This window comes from Capra hircus, chromosome 27 (assembly GCF_001704415.2).
Source record: "Capra hircus breed San Clemente chromosome 27, ASM170441v1, whole genome shotgun sequence".
NCBI lineage: Eukaryota > Metazoa > Chordata > Mammalia > Artiodactyla > Bovidae > Capra > Capra hircus.
Window position 1 is genome coordinate 11527522 of NC_030834.1, and position 23967 is coordinate 11551488.

Consider the following 23967-nt stretch of genomic DNA (forward strand, 5'->3'; position numbering starts at 1 on the left):
TCTCTGCATGCTTTGGTCAGAGACAAAAATGAGAAGCTTGAAAATTTGGGCAGGGAACAAATCCACAGTCATTAACACAGCAAATTTGATGTGTTTTTCTAAAATATATTCTTTAAACATTTAAAACACTCTGAATTCATCTTACAATTTGTATTAATTTAATTGGCATTTTTCATTCTAAGTGGTATGCTGTAAGGGTATCATAATCAATGGCATCTACATTTGCATAATACAGTACATTAGTAATCATATTAAATATAAGCAGATTAAATGATTCAATTAAGAGACAAATATTTCCAGGCTGGTTTATTAAAAAAAAACCTAAATGTAGGTTGTTTAGAAGGATATATCTAAAACATAAGAATAAAGAAAAGTTCAAAGTAAAGGAATAGAAAATATATACTGTTAACCAAAAAAGAACATCTGTGGAAGGTAGATTAGTATCAGGCAAAATTGATAGTCCTGTCTAATGCAATAAAAAAGGAAATGAAAGACATACAAATTAGGAAAGAAACAGAACTGCCTTTGTTTGTGAATCTCTTTCTGTGGTTGGATTGCCACAGCTCATGCCCAGACCCATGCCAAGCGTCCACACCAGCCCCTCTTGCCCAAATACTACTCCCCTCTGGGGAGAGGGTACTGGTACTGAGAGGGGGATACCACACATGTAAAGGGAACAGAGCAGGCTAAGACCCAACCCTCAGAGCTTGTACTCTGGCAACTTGGGACCAAACCCCACCTCCAATAAGGCAATATTGGCCACTGAGCAGAGAGGAAGTGCCATCAAATAAATACCCAGCTCTAGCTCCAGAACCCCCATCTCCAGTCCCATCCCCTACCGAGGTGATAGCTGTCAGCATACCCTGAGGAATACAAATACATGATTTGTATTCATGACAAATCCAGCTCTCCCACAAAAATACAGATGACCCAATTTTTTTAAATGGGTCACACAGCACATTAACAAATTGAAGAATAAAAACCATATGATCATCTCCATAGATGCAGGAAAAGCTTTTGATAAAATTCAATATCCATTTATGACAAAAACTCTTCAGAGAGTGGGCAAAGAGGGAATATATTTCAACATAATAAAGGCCATATTATGATAAGTCCACAGCTAACATCCCAATAGTGAAAAGTTGAAAGCATTTTCTGTAAGCTCAGGAACAAAACAAGGATGACCACTCTCACCACTTTCATTCAACATAGTTTTGGAAATCCTAGCCATAGCAATCAGAGAAGAAAAAGAAGCAAAAGGAATTCAAATTGAAAAAGAAGTAAAACTCTTTGCAGATGACATGATTCTATAAACAGAAAATCCTAAAGACACTACCAGAAAATTACAAGAGCTCATCAATGAATTTGGTAAAGTTGCTAGATACAAAAATCAATGCACATAAATCTGTTGCATTTCTATACACTAACAACAAAATATCAGAAAGTGAAATTAAGTGAACAATCTCACTTACCATCTCATCAAAAACAATAAAATATCTAGGAATAAGTCTACCTAAAAAGGCAAAAGACCTGTACCCTGAAAATAAGACACTGATGAAAGAAATTGAAGATGACACAAACAAATGGAAAGATATAACACGTTCTTGGATTGGAAGAATCAGTATTGTTAAAAATGACCATACTCCCCAAAGCAATCTACAGATTCAATGCAATTCCTATCAAATGATTTTTCACAGAACTGGAACAAAAAAAAAAATTTAATTTGTATGAAAACACAAAGACCCCAAATAGCCAAAACAATCTTGAGAAAGAAGGATAGAGCTGGAGGAATCACACACCCTGGCTTCAGACTATGCTACAAGGCTACAGTCATCAAAACAGTATGGTACTGACAAAAAAACAGACATATAGATCAGTGGAAGAGGATAGAAAGTCACAAAAATAAGCCCACACAGTTATGGTCAATTAATGTATGATAAAGGAGGCAAGAATATACAATGGATAAAAGATAGTCTTTTCAATAAATGGTGCTGGAAAAACTAGACAGCTATATGTAAAAGAATGAAATTAGAACATTCTCTAACACCAAAAATAAAGTCAAAATGGATTAAAAACCTAAATGTAAAACCAGATACTATTACACCAGATACTCTTAGTGGAAAACAGAACAGAACACTTGTTGACATAAATTACAGCAATATTTTTTGGATTCCTCTTCTAGGGTTATGGAATTAAAAACAAAAAATAAACAAAAGTGGGACTTAATAAACTTTAAAGTTTCTGCACAGCAAAGGATTCCATAAACAAAACAAAAAGACAACCTACAGACTGGAAGAAAATATTTGCAAATGATGCAACCAACAAAGGATTACTTTCCAAAACATGCAAAGAGCCCATATAGGTTAACATTTTTAAAAAAACTGCCTAATCAAAAAATGAGCAGAGGACTTAAATAGATATTTCTCCAAAGAAGACACACAGATCACCAACAGGCACATGGAAAGATGCTATATTACTAAATATTAGAGAGATACAAATCAAAACTACAATGAGTCATACCAGTCAGAATGGCAATCATTAAAAAGCCTACAAATAATAAACACTGGAGAGGGTGTGAACAAAAAGAAACTCTCTTATACTGCTGATGGGAATGTAAATTCGTGCAACCATTATGAAAAACAATGTGAGGATTCCTTAAAAACCTAAAAATAGAGCTCCCATATGATCCTGCAATCAATCCCACTCCTGGATGTATATCTGGAAAAAACTCTTAATTCGAAAAGATACTTGCATTCCAATGTTCATAGCAACACTATTTACAACAGCCAAGACATAGAAGCAATCTAAATACTCACCAACAGATAAATGGATAAAGAAGATGTGACGTGTATTTATGTGGTATGTGTATATGTATATTGGAGAAGGCAACGGCACCCCACTCCAGTACTCTTGCCTGGAAAAATCCCATGAACGGAGGAGCCTGGTGGGCTGCAGTCCATGAGATCGCTAAGAGTCAGACATGACTGAGCGACTTCACTTTGACTTTTCACTTTCATGCATTGGAGAAGGAAATGGCAGCACACTCCAGTGTTCTTGCCTGGAGAATCCCAGGGACGGGGGAGCCTGGTGGGCTGCCATCTATGGGGTCGCAGAGTTGGACACGACTGAAGTGACTTAGCAGCATATATGTATATAATAGAATTCCATGAGCCCATAAGAAAAAATGAAATAATGCCATTTGCTGCAACATGGATGGACCTAGAGACTATCACATTCAGTGATGTAAGTTAGACAGAGAGAGACAAATATATCACATCTGTGTGAAATCTAAAAAAATGATACAAATGAACTTATTTATAAAACAGAAACAGATTCACAGACAGAACGCAAATTTATGGTTACCAAAGGGGAAAGGCAGGGGGAGGAATAAATTAGGAATTTGGAATTAACATATACACACTATTATATATAACACAGGTAAACAACAAAGACCTAGTGTATAGCACAGGGAGCTATATTCAGTACCTTGCAATAATTCATAATGGAAAAGAATCAGAAAAAGAATATGTGTGTGTTTATGTGTGTGTATGTACATAGAGCTTCATAGGTGGTTCAGTAGTAAAAGAATTCGCCTGCCAATGCAGGTAAACACAGGAAATGTGGGTTAGATCCCTAACTCAGGAAGATCCCTGAGAAGGAAATGGTAACTCACTCCAGTATTCTTGCCTGGAAATCTCATGGACAGAGGAGCCCAGTGGGCTAAATCCAGGGGGTTGCAGAGTTGGCCACTGCTGAGGGACTGAGCACACACACATATATGCATGTATCTACAAGTGAATCACTCTGCTGTTCTCTTTAAATTAACACATTATAGTAACTATAATAAATTAAATTAATTTAAATGAGATGAATTAATCAATGAAAGAAAATTTATACTGATGCTTTATAGAACATGGCAAATAATTTCCTCCCAGAAATTTGAGTACTGATGAGGGATACATTCATTGTTTATTTTTAGCATTAAACAAATGTTCAATAAATGGTTTTAAAAAAGAAAAAGGAAGAAGAATAAAAAGAATTCAGTTACTCACGATGCTCCCGAATTCATGATGCAGCTCTTTACAGGACAGTGACAACCTCTCCCATCATCATGACTCATTCCAAGGTTATGACCCAACTCATGAGCAACAATGGATGCAAATGTCTCCACTGGGATCTGCCCAAACTGTCCAAACACAGGAAGGTATTAATTAAGTTTCTGAACAAAAAGGATTATTCTTTTTTTCTAAAATTATTTTTTCACAAAAGGAGATTCACCACCACAATGTTGGCAGCTGACATGATAAAGCAAGCAACCAACATCAGATTGTAAACACTGCAGTCTAGTAAGAAACTGGAGTGACTTAACATACTGATGATGGAGGTAGACCATTTAAGCAACAGATCAGGAGCACCAACAGATTATTCACGGTGGTTGATGGGAAAACAAGCTCATGGTTCTAACTTAATTTCCTCAGACGGAGTCTCTGTTTCTTAATTCATAAAAAGTGAGGCATTAATGATCACATAATAAGTATTAGAAAACTTAAATCCAGTCTCTAGGGCAAGAAGAGATCTTCTATGGCCCTTGTAACACTCAAAATATTGTTGTAAGGACTAGGAGAGGAAATAAACGATTGCTGGACATTTCATAATGCAAACATGCAAAGACGTCAAGAAAACATACCACGTTAATCCCACCCGCATGGCTCCTTGAACAGACTGTCCCCACAAACGCCATTCCCGCAGTCCCACCAAACCCTCTTTTCCTAAATGAAGAGAACAGGGAAAAGTTATAAAATGTACTTGAGGAGAAAAAGGTACACGTTGCTCCTATTTCTTTGGGTAATCTTAAACTAATTGGTAAACCTATAAAAACTGGGGGGAAAACGACAAAGATAAATAGCACTTTAAAAATCAGAGTTCAATTAAAGCCTTATCTCTTTTTTATCGTCAGAGGGTGAAAGTTAACATTACAAGTTCATTTTTCAGACAAATGAAGATATACATTAGATATATCAAACCAACTTGTTTTCTACCTTTTAGATGAAAAACCTTCCTAAAATGCATTATATTTATTTATTCAAAAATTCTAGTGAAAAGAGACAGATAACAAACTCAATGGCATATTCATACAGGAGGCTGCGAGCAGGAAGCACAGAGAACAGAAGAATCAGAATGGTCTCCAGGTTGCTCCTTGAACATAAGGAACACACCTGATCTCAGGACCTGGTCCCTGTGTCTTCCCCAGTATACACCCATATCACTCCCTCATCTCCTTCAGGTCTTTACACAAAGGTCATCTCTTCACTGAGGCCTTCCTCATCATGTTATTTAAAATTTCAACCTCACTCCTTCAATATTTCTACCTCTACCCTCTCGGCTTTATTTTTCCTCTTTACCATTTATCATTATTTAGCACACTATAAGCTGTTAGGGTAAAACCCAAACAAAATTTTTGGCTGACCCAATACATATACTTATTTATCTTACAAGATAACTCTCCTTCAACACAGTATGAATTCCATGAGAGTAAGAATTGTCTCTTTTGTTCACTGCCATAACCAAGGACCTAGGCTATACACATAACAAACATCTTTTCAATTAATGAATAAACCATTCTCTGGGACACCTGACCAGCCAGGACAAGAGTCTGCTACTGACATAAGGGGACTGCCATGGAAACATTTTAGCCAGATCACCCCGTAGTGAGCCACTTTTATGTCCTCAATGCTTCAAGAAAGGCTTTTTAGTATCCCATTCTCAACTATAACCGATCAGGGATTATCAGATATCTGAGAAACACCTCTAACATGGCAGTCGAAGACCAAACAGAGAGAGACGGCTTGGTAGGCTGGGCAAAGCACAGGGAGTGCTTGTTGTCCGTTCCTTTTGGTCTTTTGTGAACAAGAAGGCATACTCACTGTCGGGGTATGAGGACACTTCTGGGTACAGTTTTACTAAAAATTCATTGAAATGTCAGGTCAAGCTTTTGTGGTTATGGGGTCATAAAAATCCATGTAGGCATTCTCAGTGCCTTACTCTAAATTAACTCATATGACCAAAAAAAAAAAAAAAATCAAGGGAAATTTCACCTCAGAAAAAATTATTTTAGGTACCATTCAACATTGAAGGAGGGAAAGATTATTACATAAAATATTTTTTGGAGAAAAGTCAGCCTATCAACCAGAAAATTTCTAAGAAGAATAAAATTTTTTTATATTTTAAGTGAGGGTTTTGCTATAAGCTTTTGGAATATATCTGTATTAACTAATCACATAAGCTTAAGTTTTATTATAGTACCATGAAAATGCTATGTAGAAAAAAGAAAAATGTTTAAAATATATCAGAAGGATGGCAAAGAGACTTTAAAAACACTATTGTATCCATGAAATAAGAATTTGACTACATAAAAATTTTGAGGGAAACAAAAACAGCTATTTAACATTAAAAATAAGATAGGTGAAATGAGAAACACAATAAAAACTTTAGAAGGTAAATTTAAGGAAATATCCCAGAAAATAGAACAAAAGACAATGAGAAGAAAGGAAACAAAAGATAAAAAAAATTAGAGGACAACCACAAGAAACTCAACAGCTGAGTAAAAGGAATCCCTGAAGGAATGAAGAATAAAAATAGAGAGGATGAAATCACCTACAAAATAATTTGAGAAAAATTCCTAGAACTACAATTTCAAGACTGAAATTACCCACTAAGAACACAGCACAATGAGTGAGAGAAGACCTACACCAAAGCATATCATCAAGACAATTTAGAGGTCTGGGAACCTCTAGAAAAGATCCTACAAGTTCTCAAAGAAGGAAGGAAAAAAAAAGGCATACACTAAAAAACAGGAAACAGAATGCATTAAAGTTTCTCAGTGAAGCTGTACTGAGATAGAATTTATGTACAAAAAATTTCACCCATTCTAAAGTGAATTTTTTTTTTTTAAATGAATTAAGGCTTCTCAACAGTAATTTGGAAGTCAAAAGACCAATGGCCATGCCTTCAAAATTCTGAAGGAAAAAGATTTCATGCGAAAAATGTTAGACCTGACAAAATAACCTAAAATGTATAAAACAAATGAAAAAGCACAGCCCTGAAACAATGAATTACTTAAGCACTAGGATAATCAGAGGTCAAATTGAGATAATTTTTTTTAATTAAAGTATAGTTGATTTATATTTTGTTTCTGGTGTACTAGAGATAATGTTTAAATTCTGTTTTGAGATTGTAAAGCACACTTTCTGACATGAAAGAGGTCAGAACTTTTTTCTTTCAATATATCCTTTCACAAGAAGAAACTAGAAAACATGCCATAATAAAATAAGGAAGTATACCCGGGAAAGAGGAAGAGGATATGGGATAAAGGTCACAAGAGATCCAACAAAAACAGGTCTTATTAGCACACTGCACTCATTCTACAAATCAAACTTTTTCCTCATTTAAATGAATGCTCAAAAACTTTAAGAGGATACGACTGCAAAAAAAGAAAAAAGCGAAAATTATTATTCTGGCCATATCATAAAGAGTACCTTTAAAAACATCACTTACAGAATTAGCTGTGCACTGTCATGCCTTCGACGTGTTATAAGAAACTTTTCCCGCCACTGTACAAAGTTCGACAACACATCACCAGCACCTCCAGCCATACTGATCAGATTTTCATTTGTCCAAATCTCAAGCCCAACTAGCACAATTCGAATATTTAACATAATGTACATCTGGGAAGAAAACAAAAATATACAAAATTTATTAAAGAATATGAGAACAATTCCTAGGTATATATCTGGGGGAAAAAAAAAAACACTAATTTAAAAGATATGTTTAACCCAATGTTCACAGCAACAGTATTTACAATAGCCAGGATTTGGAAGCAACTTAAGTATCTGTCAGCAGATGACTGGGTTCACACACACACACACACACACACACACAAATGGACTATTACTCAACCATAAAAAATGAAATTTTGTCATTTACAACAGCATAGATGGACTTGGAGGGTATTATGCTTAGTGCAGTAAGTCAGACAGAGAAAGACAAATACAGTATGGTATCACTTATAGGAGGGCTTCCCTGGTGGCTTAGTGATAAAGAATCTCCCTGCCACTGTAGGAGACGTGGGCCAGGGAGATCCCCTGAAGAAGGATACGGCAACCCACTGCAATACTCTTGCCTGGGAAATCCCATGGACAGGGAAGCCAGTTCATGGGGTCACAAAGAGGCGAATACGACTTAGCAACTAAATAACATCATCACTTCTTGGTGGAATCTTAAAAAAATACAACAAACTAGTGAGTGTAACAAAAGAGAAATAGATTCATAGATATAGAGAACAAACTAGTGCTTACCAGTGGGGAGAAGGAAGGGAGGGTGTACAGGATTAAGAAATACAAACTATCAGTTACAAGGATATACAAGCATATACTGTACAACACAGGGAATAATAGCCAATATTTTATTGGGTTGGCCAAAAAGTTCTGTCAGGCATTTCATAAACAGGTATTAAAAAACCCAACTGAACCTTTTGGCCAACTCAATATAATAACTATAAATGGAGTTTAACCTTTAAAAATTGTGAATCACTATATTGTACCCCTATTATATATATAAAACTATATATCAACTACACTTCAATAAAAGTAATATAATGAAATAAAGAATATGAGAATATCTTTGAACTTATAATTAATTAACATAACCACTTAAAAACAGGATTCCTCTTTATCAAAAATGTTTCCTTCAATATAATGGAACTCTAACTTTTCAAGGGTCTGAGTTTCTTCATTCATAAAACAAAAGTAACAAAGGTTTGAAATCCTTTTTATCTTCCATTCCAAAATCTGACAAACTCTGGATATTTAAAGTTTTTGGTATTTTGGTTTCAAACCTTTCCCTAAACTAATGAAAGCCTATTTACTGTTCACCTTTAGTTCACTTAATATAAATATTCATATATAAAGCGCCTGTCTACAATGCAGGAGACCCGGGTTCGATCCCTGGGTCGGGAAGATCCCCTGAAGGAAATGGCAATCCACTCCAGTACTATTGCCTGGAGAATCCCATGGACAGAGGAGCCTGGTAGGCTGCAGTCCATGGGGTCACAGAGAGTCGGACACGACTGAGTGACTTCACTTCACTTTAGTTCACTTAATATAAATATTCATATATTTCACTATAGAAATATCAATGAGTTAGATTACAAGGTGCTACCCCAGGATCCTTTTGGAGGTATAAAGTAAGATCAATACATAGTGAACTACATGTTATACATACACTGTATAGTGAACAATATTACCTTTCTAAACTCTTGTCTAAAATTCTAATGACATGTACCCCAAAGGTTTCAGATAAAGGCTTATAGAACTCATCTCTATTTCACAGAGATACTGTGAGCAATAAATGAGTTATAAATATAAGTCACTTGACTCAGTTTTTAGTACATTATCGGTTCAGTTCAGTTCAGTCGTTCAGTTGCAAGTGGGGAGGGATAAATTAGGAAATTGGGACTGACATATACACTGCATATAAAACTAATGAGGACCTATTGTATAGTATAGGAAACTCTACTTTATACTCTGTAAAGGCCTATATGGGAAAACAATCTGAAAAAGAAAGAGTGGATATATATATAACTGATTTACTTTGCTGTATACCTGAAACTAACACAATATTATAAATCAACTGTATCCCAATAAAAACTTTAAAAAGGAACATGTATCTAATTCTTCAATATCTCCCACTAGATGAATAAACTCTAAAATCTCAAACCAAATCCTTCTCTCTGTCTATCTCTCTCTCACACACAGAGTCATATATGGTTTCAGAGCAGGAGACAGCCTTATTTAAAATAAGTTTCTTTGAGATTAGTTGTTTGTCAGTTGCCTCATTTGCTATTGTTTTCTCCCATTCAGAAGGCAGTCTTTTCACCTTACTTATAGTTTCCTTTGTTGTGCAGAAGCTTTTAATTTTAATTATATCCCATTTGTTTATTTTTGCTTCTATTTCCAGTATTCTGGGAGGTGGATCATAGAGGATCCTGCTGTGATTTATGTCAGAGAGTGTTTTGCCTATGTTTTCCTGTAGGAGTTTTATAGTTTCTGGTCTTACGTTTAGATCTTTAATCCATTTTGAGTTTATTTTTGTCTGTGGTGTTAGAAAGTGATCTAGTTTCATTCTTTTACAAGTGGTTGACCAGTTTTCCCAGCACCACTTGTTAAAGAGATTGTTTTTACTCCATTGTATATTCTTGCCTCAAAGAGACACAAGTACCCCAGTGTTCACTGCAGCACTGTTTATGATAGCCAGGACATGGAAACAACCTAGATGTCCATCAGCAGATGAATGGATAAGAAAGCTGTGGTACATATACACAATGAAGTATTACTCAGCCATTAAAAAGAATACATTTGAATCAGTTCTAATGAGATGGATGAAACTGGAGCCTATTATACAGAGTGAAGTAAGCCAGAAAGAAAAACACCAATACAGTATACTGACACATATATATGGAATTTAGAAAGATGGTAATGATGACCCTGTATGCGAGACAGCAAAAGAGACACAGATGTATAGAATGGACTTTTGGACTGTGAGGGAGAGGGAAAGGGTGGGATGATTTGGGAGAATGGCATTGAAACATGTATACTATCATGTAAGAAACGAAGCGCCAGTCTATGTTCGATACATGATACAGGATGCTTGGGGCTGGTGCACAGGGATGATCCAGAGAGATGATATGAGGTGGGAGGTGGGAGGGGGATTCAGGATTGGGAGCTCATATACACCCATGGCAGATTCATGTCAATGTATGGCAAAACCAATACAGTATTGTAAAGTAAAATAAAGTAAAAATAAAATTAAAAAAAATAAAATAAAATAAGTTTCTCAGCAAAAATTCAAAGATCTCTGCATAAGTGCCAGAGAGCCTCAGTCTATCTACTGTGAAATAAAAGTCATATTTTATGGCAAGACAAGAAAAATTTACACAGAAAAATTTTTCTCTGCCCTTTGGCCTCCTCTCTTACCCCACTGTGCATTTCTATATCTGCATAAGGCATCAACCAAACCTCCCCATCGGCAGAAATACCTGCTCAACCATAAAGAGCAGCATTCTCCTAACATCAAAAAGGCAACTCCTTAAAGATAACATTCCTTCTTAACCTTGCTAGGGCCATGATGATGCTTAGGTCTAGATTGTGTAAACTGTCAATAATACCTCATTGAATGCACATTCCTCTGTCTCAAAAAAACTTACATAACTGTGCCTTGACTTCTAATGGGAAAAACAGTTCTCAGAGCTTTCTGAGATGCTCTTCCTGGGTTATAATCCTCAAATTTGGCTTGAATAAACTTCTCATTTCTTTCTTAGATCAACTGATGAATTTCTCCTCAACACAAAAGATAAAGTAGATGCTAATTTGAAATCTCGTTTGTCTCACTCTCTCTAAAATTATACTTTCCTTATAAACATAGAAAAGTTACAAAACAAATTTGAGAGCAAACCCCAGAAAGACTGATTATTCTATCCTCTAGACTAATCAGAGCTCCAAATCAGACAATTTTAAAATTCTATTCAGAGGCTGTGAGAGGAAAGGACAGAATAATCCCAGCTGATAGAAAATAAACTTACACTATCCAAGTAGTTGGCTAAACTTATCATCTCTTCTCGCACTGCAGTCTGGTTTTTTCCCATGTTATCATACTGAAAAGCAAAGAAGAAAACTCATGATCACCAAAGCAATATAAGAAAAAAAATTCTATAATCTCAAGATAAGAATCCAAATATTTTATTTAAACCATTTTCTACCTATGTGGAGAAAGTAATGAGAAAAAATATTTCAAGTCTCCTTTTTTTATCACTTGGCCATCATATTCTACTGGAACCTTTAATACAATATCTGGGACAGAGTTCATGCTTATTCACATTCCCTTATGCTTCTTTCTACACTTGAGGATAATGAACCTAAAACAAACAAATAAGAATACATTTCTATCTCCTAAAAGTATGGCTTATTATTTTCCAGTCTATATACAATAAGGGTTTTTTTAAAAAACCATAAAGATTCTCAAAACTGACTGCAGATTACAAAAAAGGACTTGTCAGTTGTGTTAAGTTTCTGCAAACAATTTGGTTCACAGCAACAGCAAAGCTGGCAGAAGTCAGATAAAACATTTCAAATAATCTATAGGTTAAAATACATAGCAGTTATATCTAAAATTAATAATCTTGCAAATGCTGAAATAAATACGTAACTTTTCTTAGTTGAGTAAAGCACAATCTTAAGTATAAATAAGGAAAATGTCCTGTGTTATCCTGTATAATGAAATAAATAGTAAATGCTAAGCTGACCCATTCTCCTCTGCTCCCTTCTGAATTTATCATCTAAACTCTGCTCCCTCCTAAGAAGGGAGAAGTTTAACATTTGCAAATTACCCAAAACAAACAGTGGAAAAACATCACCAGTAAAAATAAAGATAGAGGTAACGTTAATGCTACATTCAGTTCTGGATGTATTACGAATATCATGTATAAATATTACAGGGAAAAGTCATTTAACAAAAATCAATACAAATATATTTCATATTTCCTTCATGGGATCCTCACTTCTCATCTTCTTTTCATGAAAAAGGAGAAAAACTGTCACCAATCCTACCTTTTCCTTCTCTACAACAATGAACAACTCTACATAGCGGGTCTGTGGCAAGATGTCTCTTTTTCTCTGTCAAAAAACACACAAACACCATAAAGGAAAGCAAAAAGTTAAAAGACTACATTCTTCAGATTACATATAAGACGACTACATATAAGACTCCTATTTTTAACACACAATGATCTTATCCTAACCTCTAGTCACTTGTTTCATGTCTGCTAAGAATTTCATAAAATGATTTTTAACACATCCTACATCAATAAGGCCAAAAGACATGTGTTTTTAAAAGTGATATATGCCATCTGTAGTGCTCTGAGAAAAATTCTAGTTAAAAATAACATGAGTTATTCAGGTTTCCAAAGGTGAATTATTGATTCTCTAATATCAAAACTATACACACATACACATATTTTAATTAGATGCCCTACTAATCCACTAGAGTGGAAAAAAGAATATCTGCTAATAACCCAAGGAAAAGGAAGGACAAGGTCTGCACTTTATTTGCTTGCTCTTGTCCTTTATTTTTTCCCTTCCAGTCTTATTGAGTTACAATTTGCACTGACATAGAAGGTTGCTACTTTTAAAAAATGACTAGTTTTGTGATTTTCAAAAACTTACATAAACTGTCCATATATGCTCAGCCACTCAATTGTGTCCAACTCTTTGCAACCCCATGGACTGTAGCCCGTCAGGCTCCTCTGCCCATGTGATTCCCCAGGCAATAATACTGGAGTGGGCTGACATGCCCTCCTCCATAGGATGTTCCTGACACAGGGATCAAACCCACGTTCTCCTGCATCTCCTGCATTGGCAGGAAAATTCTTTACCACTGCGCCACCTGGGAAGCCCCCATGTAAAGTACAGAATGAGCTAAAATTTAAGTGTTTTCCAATGACTAAACTTAAAAAGAACCATCCAAGAATCAAAAGAATGAATGGCAGAACAGATGATGAAAACAATGCCATAAATTAGTATGAGTTAATTAAAATACTCTAGAAGAGGCACAAGCCTCTTGTAGAAGCATAGTGACATCATCTCATTATAGAGAAAGCTGCCTTTGTCTGCAACTGAGGTTCCTCTGGTCCCAGAAACAGCTCAGGTTAAGAGACCCCTCTTAAGAGCAAGCCAAGGAATCCTAAAGAAGTCTCAAAACAGGGATACCACGAGTGTCCCAGGAAAACATCTGAGATCATTAAAGTCCTAAAACTCAATCTCTCTCTTTCCCTCTCTGTCTCTCCCTCTCTCTCGCTTTAGAGCTCCAGTCTGTGTAAAGGGTATTCACATTAAAAAGTCCATTGCTCTCTCAAAGTCATGGTAATGGATTATTAGAGGGCAATGACAGAAATATAGTTACTGTTTAAGACTTAAGCCCTCGTTTCCACAACCTAGATGTCCATCAGCAGATGAATGGATAAGAAAGCTGTGGTAGATATACACAATGGAGTATTACTCAGCCGTTAAAAAGAATTCATTTGAATCAGTTCTGATGAGATGGATGAAACTGGAGCCGATTATACAGAGTGAAGTAAGCCAGAAAGAAAAACACCAATACAGTATACTAACACATATATATGGAATTTAGGAAGATGGCAATGACGACCCTGTATGCAAGACAGGAAAAAAGACACAGATGTGTATAACGGACTTTTGGACTCAGAGGGAGAGGGAGAGGGTGGGATGATTTGGGAGAATGGCATTCTAACATGTATACTATCATGTAAGAATTGAATCGCCAGTCTATGTCTGACGCAGGATACAGCATGCTTGGGGCTGGTGCATGGGGATGACCCAGAGAGATGTTGTGGGGAGGGAAGTGGGAGGGGGGTTCATGTTTGGGAATGCATGTAAGAATTAAAGATTTTAAAATTTAAAAAATAAAAAAATAATAATAATAATAATAAAGAACCTTACATCTCAAAAAAAAAAAAGAAAAGCCCTCGTTTCCAAAACACAGAAGTCTGACTGTATTCAACTTTGTGGCAGGAACTACATATTACTCATCTTTTTATCCCCTGGTACCCATCACAATGTCTGGCACAAAGCTGGCAAAGACACAGTAATAATAGGTATTGGTTTAATGCACAAATAGATGATTGTTTTTAAACCTGAGTCAGAGCCATGAAGAAATACATTAGCTCCTTACTCGAAGCAGCTGAGTGATGCTAGGATGCTCCTCTTCTTCATCCTTTGTGGTTTCTTCTTCCATAACTTTGTTGGAAACCCCACATTTCAGAGGCTCTTGGTGGACATCATCCATTCGATAAAAGATGTGCTCAAAATGAGAGCTGTTCTGCAGGGGTTCAATCCCATAACTCACATTTTCTATATGCAGCAAGCCTCTAAGTGTTGTATTACACATATACAGTTTTTTAGGATGGAAAAAAAAAATACACAGGAAAAGGAATTAAGAAACATGAATTCAAGTCCTAGTTCTTAACATATGTAAGAAGGGATAACATGGTGTTGAGAAAAATAGAGAGGTTTTAGAGTTGGGCAGCCCTAAATTAAAAGCTCAAGACAACTATTAACTGGCCTGAAAGTTACTTAACCCCTCTGTGAGATCACTGTATAAAGAAAGGCAATTCAGAATAGTGGCTTAAAGTGTGAAGTCTGGAGGCCAGAGGACCAAAGTTTGAATCCTAAATGTTTCCTACTAGCCGTAGTAGACATTCTCCCTAGAGTTGTCCTGAAAACTATTTAATGAGCACAAACAATACTTAGGACACTGCCTGGTACACAGTAACTGTTCTACAAGTGTCACAGCTTAGATGGAGATAGTACTCATCGCCATCTCATACAGTTTGCTTGAGAATTTAAAGTAATATTTATTAGTTCAATTAATCATGTAACCAATCAACCAGTCCAGTGTGATATTGCCAGGCCCTTCATAAATTTAATATTATTATCACTTCACTTGACACATGGTATGATTTCTCTGAACCTCAGCTTGCTCACCTAAATATGGAAGCAATCAACCCTTTCTCACAGTCATTATGAGACTTAGATGAAAGAACAGAAGTAAAAGTTATATAAACCTAAAAGGTAACAAATTTAAAGTATGCTTTATTTTAAAATAGCAAAATTTATTTAGTGGTCTCAAAAAAATGAAATTTTTTATTTAGGTACTAAAATTCATCACCTGTAATACTGTCCTAAATAAACATGCCAAGAATGACATCTGAAACACAGTTAGGAAGACCTTCAGCAACATCAAAGTAAAATCTAAATTTAAGTACCCTAAAATGACTTGTGCTGGAAACAGAGATAAGTAAAGGGAAAAGAATTAAGGGAATGAAAAACTGCTGATAAAGAAAGTTCCTTACCTGAGTCCGAAACAGTCGCTGAGCGCAATGGATGAATCGTAAGTGCCCTCCACATATCCCCGATAATGACAATGATTCTAAATGATTTTAAAAAAAAGCGTCATCTTCAAAATACTATTACCTTGCTGGAAATCATCATAGAGGGTACAGAACTAAAAGTTATTTAAGGCAAATCAACTAAACTTTTTATTCTATTATTGGTTTAATCACTAAATCATGTCTGACTCTTGACACGCCATGCACTGTAGCCCGCCAGGCTCCTCTGTCTGTGGGATTCTCCAGGCAAGGATACTGGAGTGAGTTGCCATTTCCTTCTCCAATTCTATTATTGGCATCCCATAATTATCACATGGCAGTCTTTGGACTATCTTCAGACTGTCTATCACCCTATGGGTACAAAGAATTTGAATTTCTGCCAAATTTTTAAGGCAGAAGTCCAGAGGATACTAAGTACAAACAACTCTACCCCAATAACCTTTAAACCTAGAAGCGGAACAAGGCAGCATAATGTCATGTTTAACATTTTCAATCACAGGTAAGAAGACACCACAGCAGCCAACTGAAATCCAGTACAGAAGAGGATCTTGTGACAGACTAATGACACCAAGGGGGAAAACAATTCAGTACACGGCAAAAACAGTGACTTGGACTTTCTTTTTCTGCCTAAGCATATTGATTATATTATTATTGTTAGTTATACATTTAACCATCTTGATAAGTTAAAGACCGTTTATTCTTCATTTTGAGCAAGAAATTGACCAGTGGAAATATAAGCATATCACTTATTAATATCAGATTTTTTTAGTACACAAGGAGTTTTTTTTTTCTCTTTAAAACAATTGTAAAGCACTGGGAAAAAAAAAAAAAAAAAACAGCCAAGGGGAATAGGAGAAGGAGGAGGAGGACTAAACTTGCCAGATATTATGACATATCACCAGCCCTTAATAATTAAAATAGTAGGGTCCTCCTATTATACAGAGTGAAGTAAGCCAGAAAGAAAAACACCAATACAGTATACAAATGCATATATATGGAATTTAGAAAGATGGTAACGATAACCCTATATGCGAGACAGCAAAAGAGACACAGATGTATAGAACAGTCTTTTGGACTCTGTGGGAGAGGGCAAGGGTGGGATGATTTGGGAGAATGGCATTGAAACATGTATAATATCATATATGAAATGAGTCTCCAGCCCAGGTTCAATGTGTGATACTGGATGCTTGGGGTTGACGCACTGGGACGACCTAGAGGGATGATACGGGGAGGGAGGAGGAAGGGGGGTTCAGGATGGGGAACACGTGTATACCTGTGGCAGATACATGTTGATGTATGGCAAAACCAATGCAATAATGTAAAGTAATTAGCCTCCAATTAAAATAAATAAATTTGTATTAAAAAAATTAAACAAAACAATAGGGTCATGGTGGTGCATTAACTGAGAGACCAACCAGTGGAGCAGAACATAGTCTCAAAACAGATCAAAATACATGTGGAACCTTATATGATAAAAGCGGTCATCTCAAATCACCGAGGAAAAGATGCACTTGTAATAACTGGTGCTCAGCCCACGGATTAGACATTTGAGATAGGATAAAAGTAGATCCATACTTCACATTATACATAAGAATAAGCTCCAGGATGGGGTGGGGAGGGAGGTTCAGGACGGGGAGATACATGTGAACTCATATGGAAGAAAACAAATTAAAAGAAGAAAAAGCTCCAAATGGATCCAGAATCGAAACACTAAAAAAGATGAACCTATGCAAGAACTAAAAGAAAACGTAGCTGAATTCCTCTTTAACCTGGGGTAGAGAAAGACTTTCTATCACTCAAAATCTTGCTGTAACAGGAGGAAAGACCGATCATTTTTACTGCATTAAAAAAATTAAAAAGATTTTAAAACTTCTACATTAAAAGAAACACCAAGAAAAAGTAAAAAGACAACTCACAGACTAGAGGGAATTATTTGTAACTTTTATCATAGCTAAAACTATACTACAGTATAATACAAAGAACTTTGAAACTTTAAAGTGGAAAGATTAAATCCAACAGAAGATGGTGCAAAACGATACAGGATGCTTGGGGCTGGTGCACTGGGATGACCCAGAGAGATGGTATGGGGAGGGAGGTGGGAGGAGGGTTCAGGATTGGGAACTCATGTATACCAGTGGCGGATTCATGTTGATGTATATGGCAAAACCAACACAGTACTATAAAGTAAAATAAAGTAAAAGTTAAAAAAAAAGAGTTGAACAGACAATTTACAAAAGGTATAAAGATGCCCTTATATAAATGAAAAGACTTCAGTTTCACTCATGATAAAGTAAGAACCCGGGCATCAATGCTGATGTAAACAAATAAGAAGGAAAAACTCTTCTTGACAGGAGAAACAAATACAACAGTGCATACAGAGGCACTGATGAAGTTAGGAAATCACCATTTTAACAACCACCATAACAACTGAGGCAAATATTAAATACTGAAGCCAGTGAGTAAAAATTTGAGACGTAATGGGATAGTTACAAAGCCTCAAAATATCTAGCCAAAAGATTAACTAAAAGAGCAAAAACAGTAACTTCACAGAGAAGAAACTGAGCAGACAACTCCTTAATAATCAACGTTAACACTGTCAGTGATAAACTAATTACAGGACATGCTCATGATACGATACAGGGAACACTTCAGGGTGGATCCCTGCCAAAGGTGCATAACCTGAATCTGATTGTGAGTAAACATCACACAAACTCAAACTGTAGGACATTCTACAAGACGTCAGCCTGTACTTCTCAAAAATGCCCATGTCATGAAATACAAGGGAAGACAAGGATTTCGAGACTAAAAGAGATGGAAGACTGCTCGGTGCAACACATGAACTTGAATTTCCTTTCACTATATAGTACATCATTAGGGTAATGGACTAAAACAAACATCAATAAGGTCTGTAATTGAGTGACAGTATTGCTTCAATGTTAACTTCCTAATTCTGAGAACTATACTATGGTGACTTCTTTTGAAGTTCTTGTTTTTAGGATATTTACACTGAAATATTTAAAGGGTAAAGGGACACCAGGTGTACAACATGCTCTTCAGGGGGAAAAAAATAGAGAGAAAAGGATAAAGTACGTATGATAAATGTACTCAGAATCTGGGTGAAGGGTACACATGACTGTTTTCTATTATTCCTGCAACTAATGTGAGAATTTCTGAAAAAATTAAAAAATTATGCACTAAACAACACAGGCTAAATTTCAACATTTTACAGCTTTTTCCAGTGTGGGGTTATTTACAACCACTGTTTTTCTTTCTAGCACTTTGAAGTTAAAGTCTAGCTTTGAGTTTGTCTTCTCACCAGAGGGAAAGAAATATCTCTTCTATTACAGATGGGGTAGCACTTATGAAATAGTAACACAGTAACTCACAAAATTAAATTTGTGTGTTAAATTTGTTAGAGAAGCTTCTCACTTCAATTACTATAGAAGGGCTCATCATTTGACATGACTGAAATTTAGCACTTGATCACTTAATCTACCAGCTTGCTGGTATTTCTTTAATAACTTGGTTTTATTAAATCTTTAGTTTTTAAAAAAACAACAAATCCTATTTTGCAAGTTTGCAAAACACCTAATTGCATCCGATGATTATAGTAAAGGTAAAATGGCATAAAGCCAGAGAGCTTGAGACAGTCTTTTCAGAGCAAAGAAGGAGCATTCATTAATAGAGAGAGTAAGTTAAAGCACTTTCTAATGCATTTGCAAGGTACCCAAAGGTCTAAGACTAATGCTAATTTGGAGTTTTGACTTCACATACCAACTTATATCAAGTGGTTATTAAAACTGTGTTTCTTTGTAAAAAATGTGGCCTTGCAAAAGACACTGATGATGAAAGCCACATGAGAGATTTACAAATTAATTTAAATAGAAGAATCACAAGGGAAAGCATCTACATTTTTCAGTGTGACTTAACTGTATTTTTTAATTAATTAATTTATTTATTTTACTCTACAATGTTGTATTGGTTTTGCCATACATTGACTTGAATCCACCACGGGTGTACACGTGTTCCCCATCCTGAATCCCCCTCCCACCTCTCTCCCCATCCCATCCCTCTGGGTCATCCCAGTGCACCAGCCCCGAGCACCCTGTATCACGCATCAAACCTGGACTGGCGATTCGTTTCACATACAATATTTTACATGTTTCAATGCCATTCTCCCATATCATCCCACCCTTGCTCTCTCCCACAGAGTCCAACTTAATTGCATTTTCTGAACGTTAAATGTCTATGTCATCATGATATCTCACAATGTTGTCACACACAGAAAAATCCTAGTACCAAAGTTTTAATTGCTAGCTCAGATCCACAGTCACAATTTTATCTGTCTGAATTCAAAATTATTCCATTTTTATCTATCTGAAACTATCTATATTCAATAGCCAATAAGTGAAAGGCTTCATTTGTCTTAGTTTATATTTTTCAAACACCCAAGAAAACATAATTAAATCGTAATACTTTATAAAAGTTGCATAAATTTCCATATAACTAAAATCTATTTTTAGCATATAAACTTTCAATAATAGTAACAAAAAATATTTACTGAGTTCATAGTTGTTGGACTGACTAGTAAATATCTTACCAGTATTAACTCATTTAAACTTCTAATATCCACATGAAGTTATAATTATTATTACCATTTTAGGGTGAGGACACTAAGGCACAAACAGGCTAAAGACACTTGACCAGCAAATAAATAATAGAGACAGGAATCAAGTCCAAGCCTTGTGTGTCACCAAAATCCAGGCCAAGAAACCTCTCCAAGAGAATAAGAATGCCTTTTTAAAAAATCACTGCCTTCATTGAGTGGTATAAATTATGTGGTCTTTGGTCTTATGCTATAGTAATCTTCAGAAGGATGACTGGATGGATGGATCGATGAATGGATGATCTGCAGTCTAGTTAATGCTATCAATACATTTAAACTGCTCTACTATTTTGCTGTTCAACACCAGACAAACAATAAAAGAAATAAAACAACGCACTTTTCAAAAAAATAAAACAAACAAACAGAACACTAAGATAAAAAAATCAGAAAATTGGCCAGAAAAGAATAGGTCTAAGTCAGCATTGCCTTTTTTTAAAAAAGTCTTATAAATAATCTAACATAAAACTTTTGCTTTCTATTTATTTGAAGAGTGCTGCAAAAATACAAAACTAACACAACTCCACCTAGCAAAATGTAACAAAACTCAGGGGAAAAACAATACATGCTTAACAGAGGTAAAGATTTCTCCTGAAAACTATAGCAAAAAATAATAATAATAATAACAGGTAATACCTAACTGCCAAAAGGGACTTTAAGACATTCTTTCCAACTAAAATTAGAAGTGCTTATGCTCTAAATAAATAATACATAAAGCCAAAGTCAACATCTGTCAATTATTTCACATATTCCCCCAGTTCCATCTTCAGGAATACTCTGTTCTCTAATGCAGAGAGGACCACACTTCTTTATAAAACAATTATCAACAAAAAAGTAGAATATCTAATAGCAAACAAGTTCTTGTTCTTTACGTACTAATGGTAAGTCCAGTGGTTTAATAAGAAGTTGAGATGTGCTTTATTCATCAAGTTTCAGCAAAATCAAAAATCAAAATATAAATCAAACTTTTCCCCTTCATGATCAATAGGGGTTATCATTAAGTAGAAGATTTTTTTCCTGGTCTTTCAAAAAAACACTTGACCTTAAAGAACCAGCAGAGCTATAAGGTACAGTTTAATCTATGTCAATGTACCCACCACTCCCACCCCAGGACAGCACCATATATTATCATATCAAAGGATGCCCTCAGGTAATAGTCCAGAGCAGGTGAAGAGAATGCACTTTAAAATTATAATTGTTTTAAATTCTGTATATAGTCAAGAGGAAAATAAATTACCTGTGTATTAGGGTAGTCAGAGATCAGAGCCCCTTTCTTGTTGTAGGTATAAACTACAAAATCTTTGGGTAAAAGGTCTCTGCAAGAAGAATAAAACACACCATATAAGATTATTTTATCTCTTTACAGCTAAGAACACAACTTTTATAAGACATTATTCATAGAAGAGATGAGCAAGAATAAAAACATTCACCTGATAAACTGCTGTTTAAAGAAGGAGCTGCCATAAAACATAAAGCCTATGAATGGACTTGCATCTGAAATCGTGTACATTCCAATCAGAAAGAAATGTTTGAGCTGCTCATCTGTTCTCATGGTCATAAAACACTGGTTGCAAAAAACATTTGTAAAGTCCTTTAAAGTTTTCTGATTTGTCTCATAGGAAAAGTATAAATTTGGTTATATGGTACATCATATTTCCAGAAGAAAATAAATTATTTTACCCTCTTTTAAATGTCCTGCATAAAGAAGCAGCACTCATTGCGTTTAATCTCTAAGTACAGGTCCATTATTTAAAGAAGCAATTATTGCTGATCCTTGAATCTTCCTCCCATGTTAAGGGAGATCTGCAGTGTAAACCACACGTGCAAAGACAGGGTTAGCTTTATTACAAAAAAATAAAAATAAAAATCCAATGACACTTGTTGAAGACAGTAAGGTCGACTTTATTATCAATGTTAAGTATAGAGACCACTGCAAAGAGATTTTACAGAGGGTTGGGGAGAAAGAGCAGGCTCAACTGCAAATACAGCATGGGCAAGTGGGAATTTTTAGCCAAGGAGCACAGTGGGGGTCAGTGGATGGAAAACTCCTAAGAGGAAACATCAGGGATGAGGAGCATTCTGGCTAAACCAACCTAACAGATTCTTGCTGAAGACAGCCAGAGTAAGCAGACATCACTGGGCGGGGAAGTGGGGTGGAGGATAAAGAACTTGATCAGACATCCAGAGTGATCAGATATGGGGGAGAGAGGGGAAATTCTTCCTAAAACTAGATTTTACAACAAACCACACTGATAGGGCTTGGAGAAGGTTCTGGAACTTGACTGAACTTTGGTCAAGCAAAAAACCTTTGTCAATCTCCTCTCTTGTTTAAGGAAAGAAATTATATTCTTCTTTCCTCTGAATAACACAAGCCCATTTCCTCATTCAGTTGTCTTTTGTTCATTACAGACCAGCTGAATCATCTGTTGGAACTTGGTAGAAGGGGATATTTACTGGGTGGAGATAGCAGTCAGGCGGTTAATGAGGGGAGTAGCTATGAAAACAAAAGAAAAACAAAGTCGAATAGTTAGAAACTGAGTTTCGGAGCTCAGTGGGCAGCCATCAAGATTTTTTTTAGACTTGAGCTTAGAGCATCTTCAAGCTTCCCTGGTGGCTCAGAAGGTAAAGCGTCTGCTTGCAATGTGGGAGACCTGGGTTCAATCCCTGGGTTGGGAAGATCTCCTAGAGAAGGAAATGGCAACCCACTCCAGTACTCTTGCCTGGAGAATCCCATGGACGGAGGAGCCTGGTGGGCTACAGTCCATGAGGTCGCAAAGAGTCAGACACAACTGAGCGACTTCACTTTCACTTTTTTTTTTTAATGTGGTGTGTATTTTATTTTTTTTAATTTGTTGTTTTTTTATTTTACTTTATTTTACTTTAAACAATACTGTATTGGTTTTGCCATAGGGCATCTTCAGATGGTACAATGAAAGCAGCACTGGTCACCTGACAAATTTTCCTGGTTTGAATGTCACTAGTGACAGCATCAGGTATTCTGATGAACTTCCTGAGTGGCCCACACCATAGGAGGCATAAAGATTGCCTACATGTGATCTGTTGAAACAGCCTTTTTTTGAAGGCTCCATCAATCTTCCAACTACAGCTTAGAGTTTCAAGAAAAGGGCGATTTTAGTTCTCAATGACTCGAAGTCAGAAAGGATAAAAATTGGAAATGATAAACTTAGACGGTTATAGCCAGATACTGAAGGAAACTAGAAGAATTCAGGATTTGGTAAAGCTGGCAAAATATGCAAGATGAAAGCAGCAATGGTTCACTACAGGTTTC

General features: G+C 35.9%; 1 protein-coding gene across 1 annotated transcript in view; it reads right to left on the minus strand.

Annotated features, from left to right (window-relative positions):
- The window catches only part of ADAM9 (ADAM metallopeptidase domain 9), a 96394-nt gene that overhangs the window by 50875 nt on the left and 21552 nt on the right, over nucleotides 1-23967 (minus strand). The window contains exons 4-11 of the mRNA XM_005698844.3: nucleotides 21916-21994; nucleotides 15980-16056; nucleotides 14800-14995; nucleotides 12660-12725; nucleotides 11636-11707; nucleotides 7555-7724; nucleotides 4688-4769; nucleotides 4053-4186 (exon numbers count right to left, since the gene is read on the minus strand). Coding sequence (XP_005698901.1) covers nucleotides 4053-4186; nucleotides 4688-4769; nucleotides 7555-7724; nucleotides 11636-11707; nucleotides 12660-12725; nucleotides 14800-14995; nucleotides 15980-16056; nucleotides 21916-21994 — 876 coding nt within the window. The remainder of the gene's footprint in view (nucleotides 1-4052; nucleotides 4187-4687; nucleotides 4770-7554; nucleotides 7725-11635; nucleotides 11708-12659; nucleotides 12726-14799; nucleotides 14996-15979; nucleotides 16057-21915; nucleotides 21995-23967) is intronic.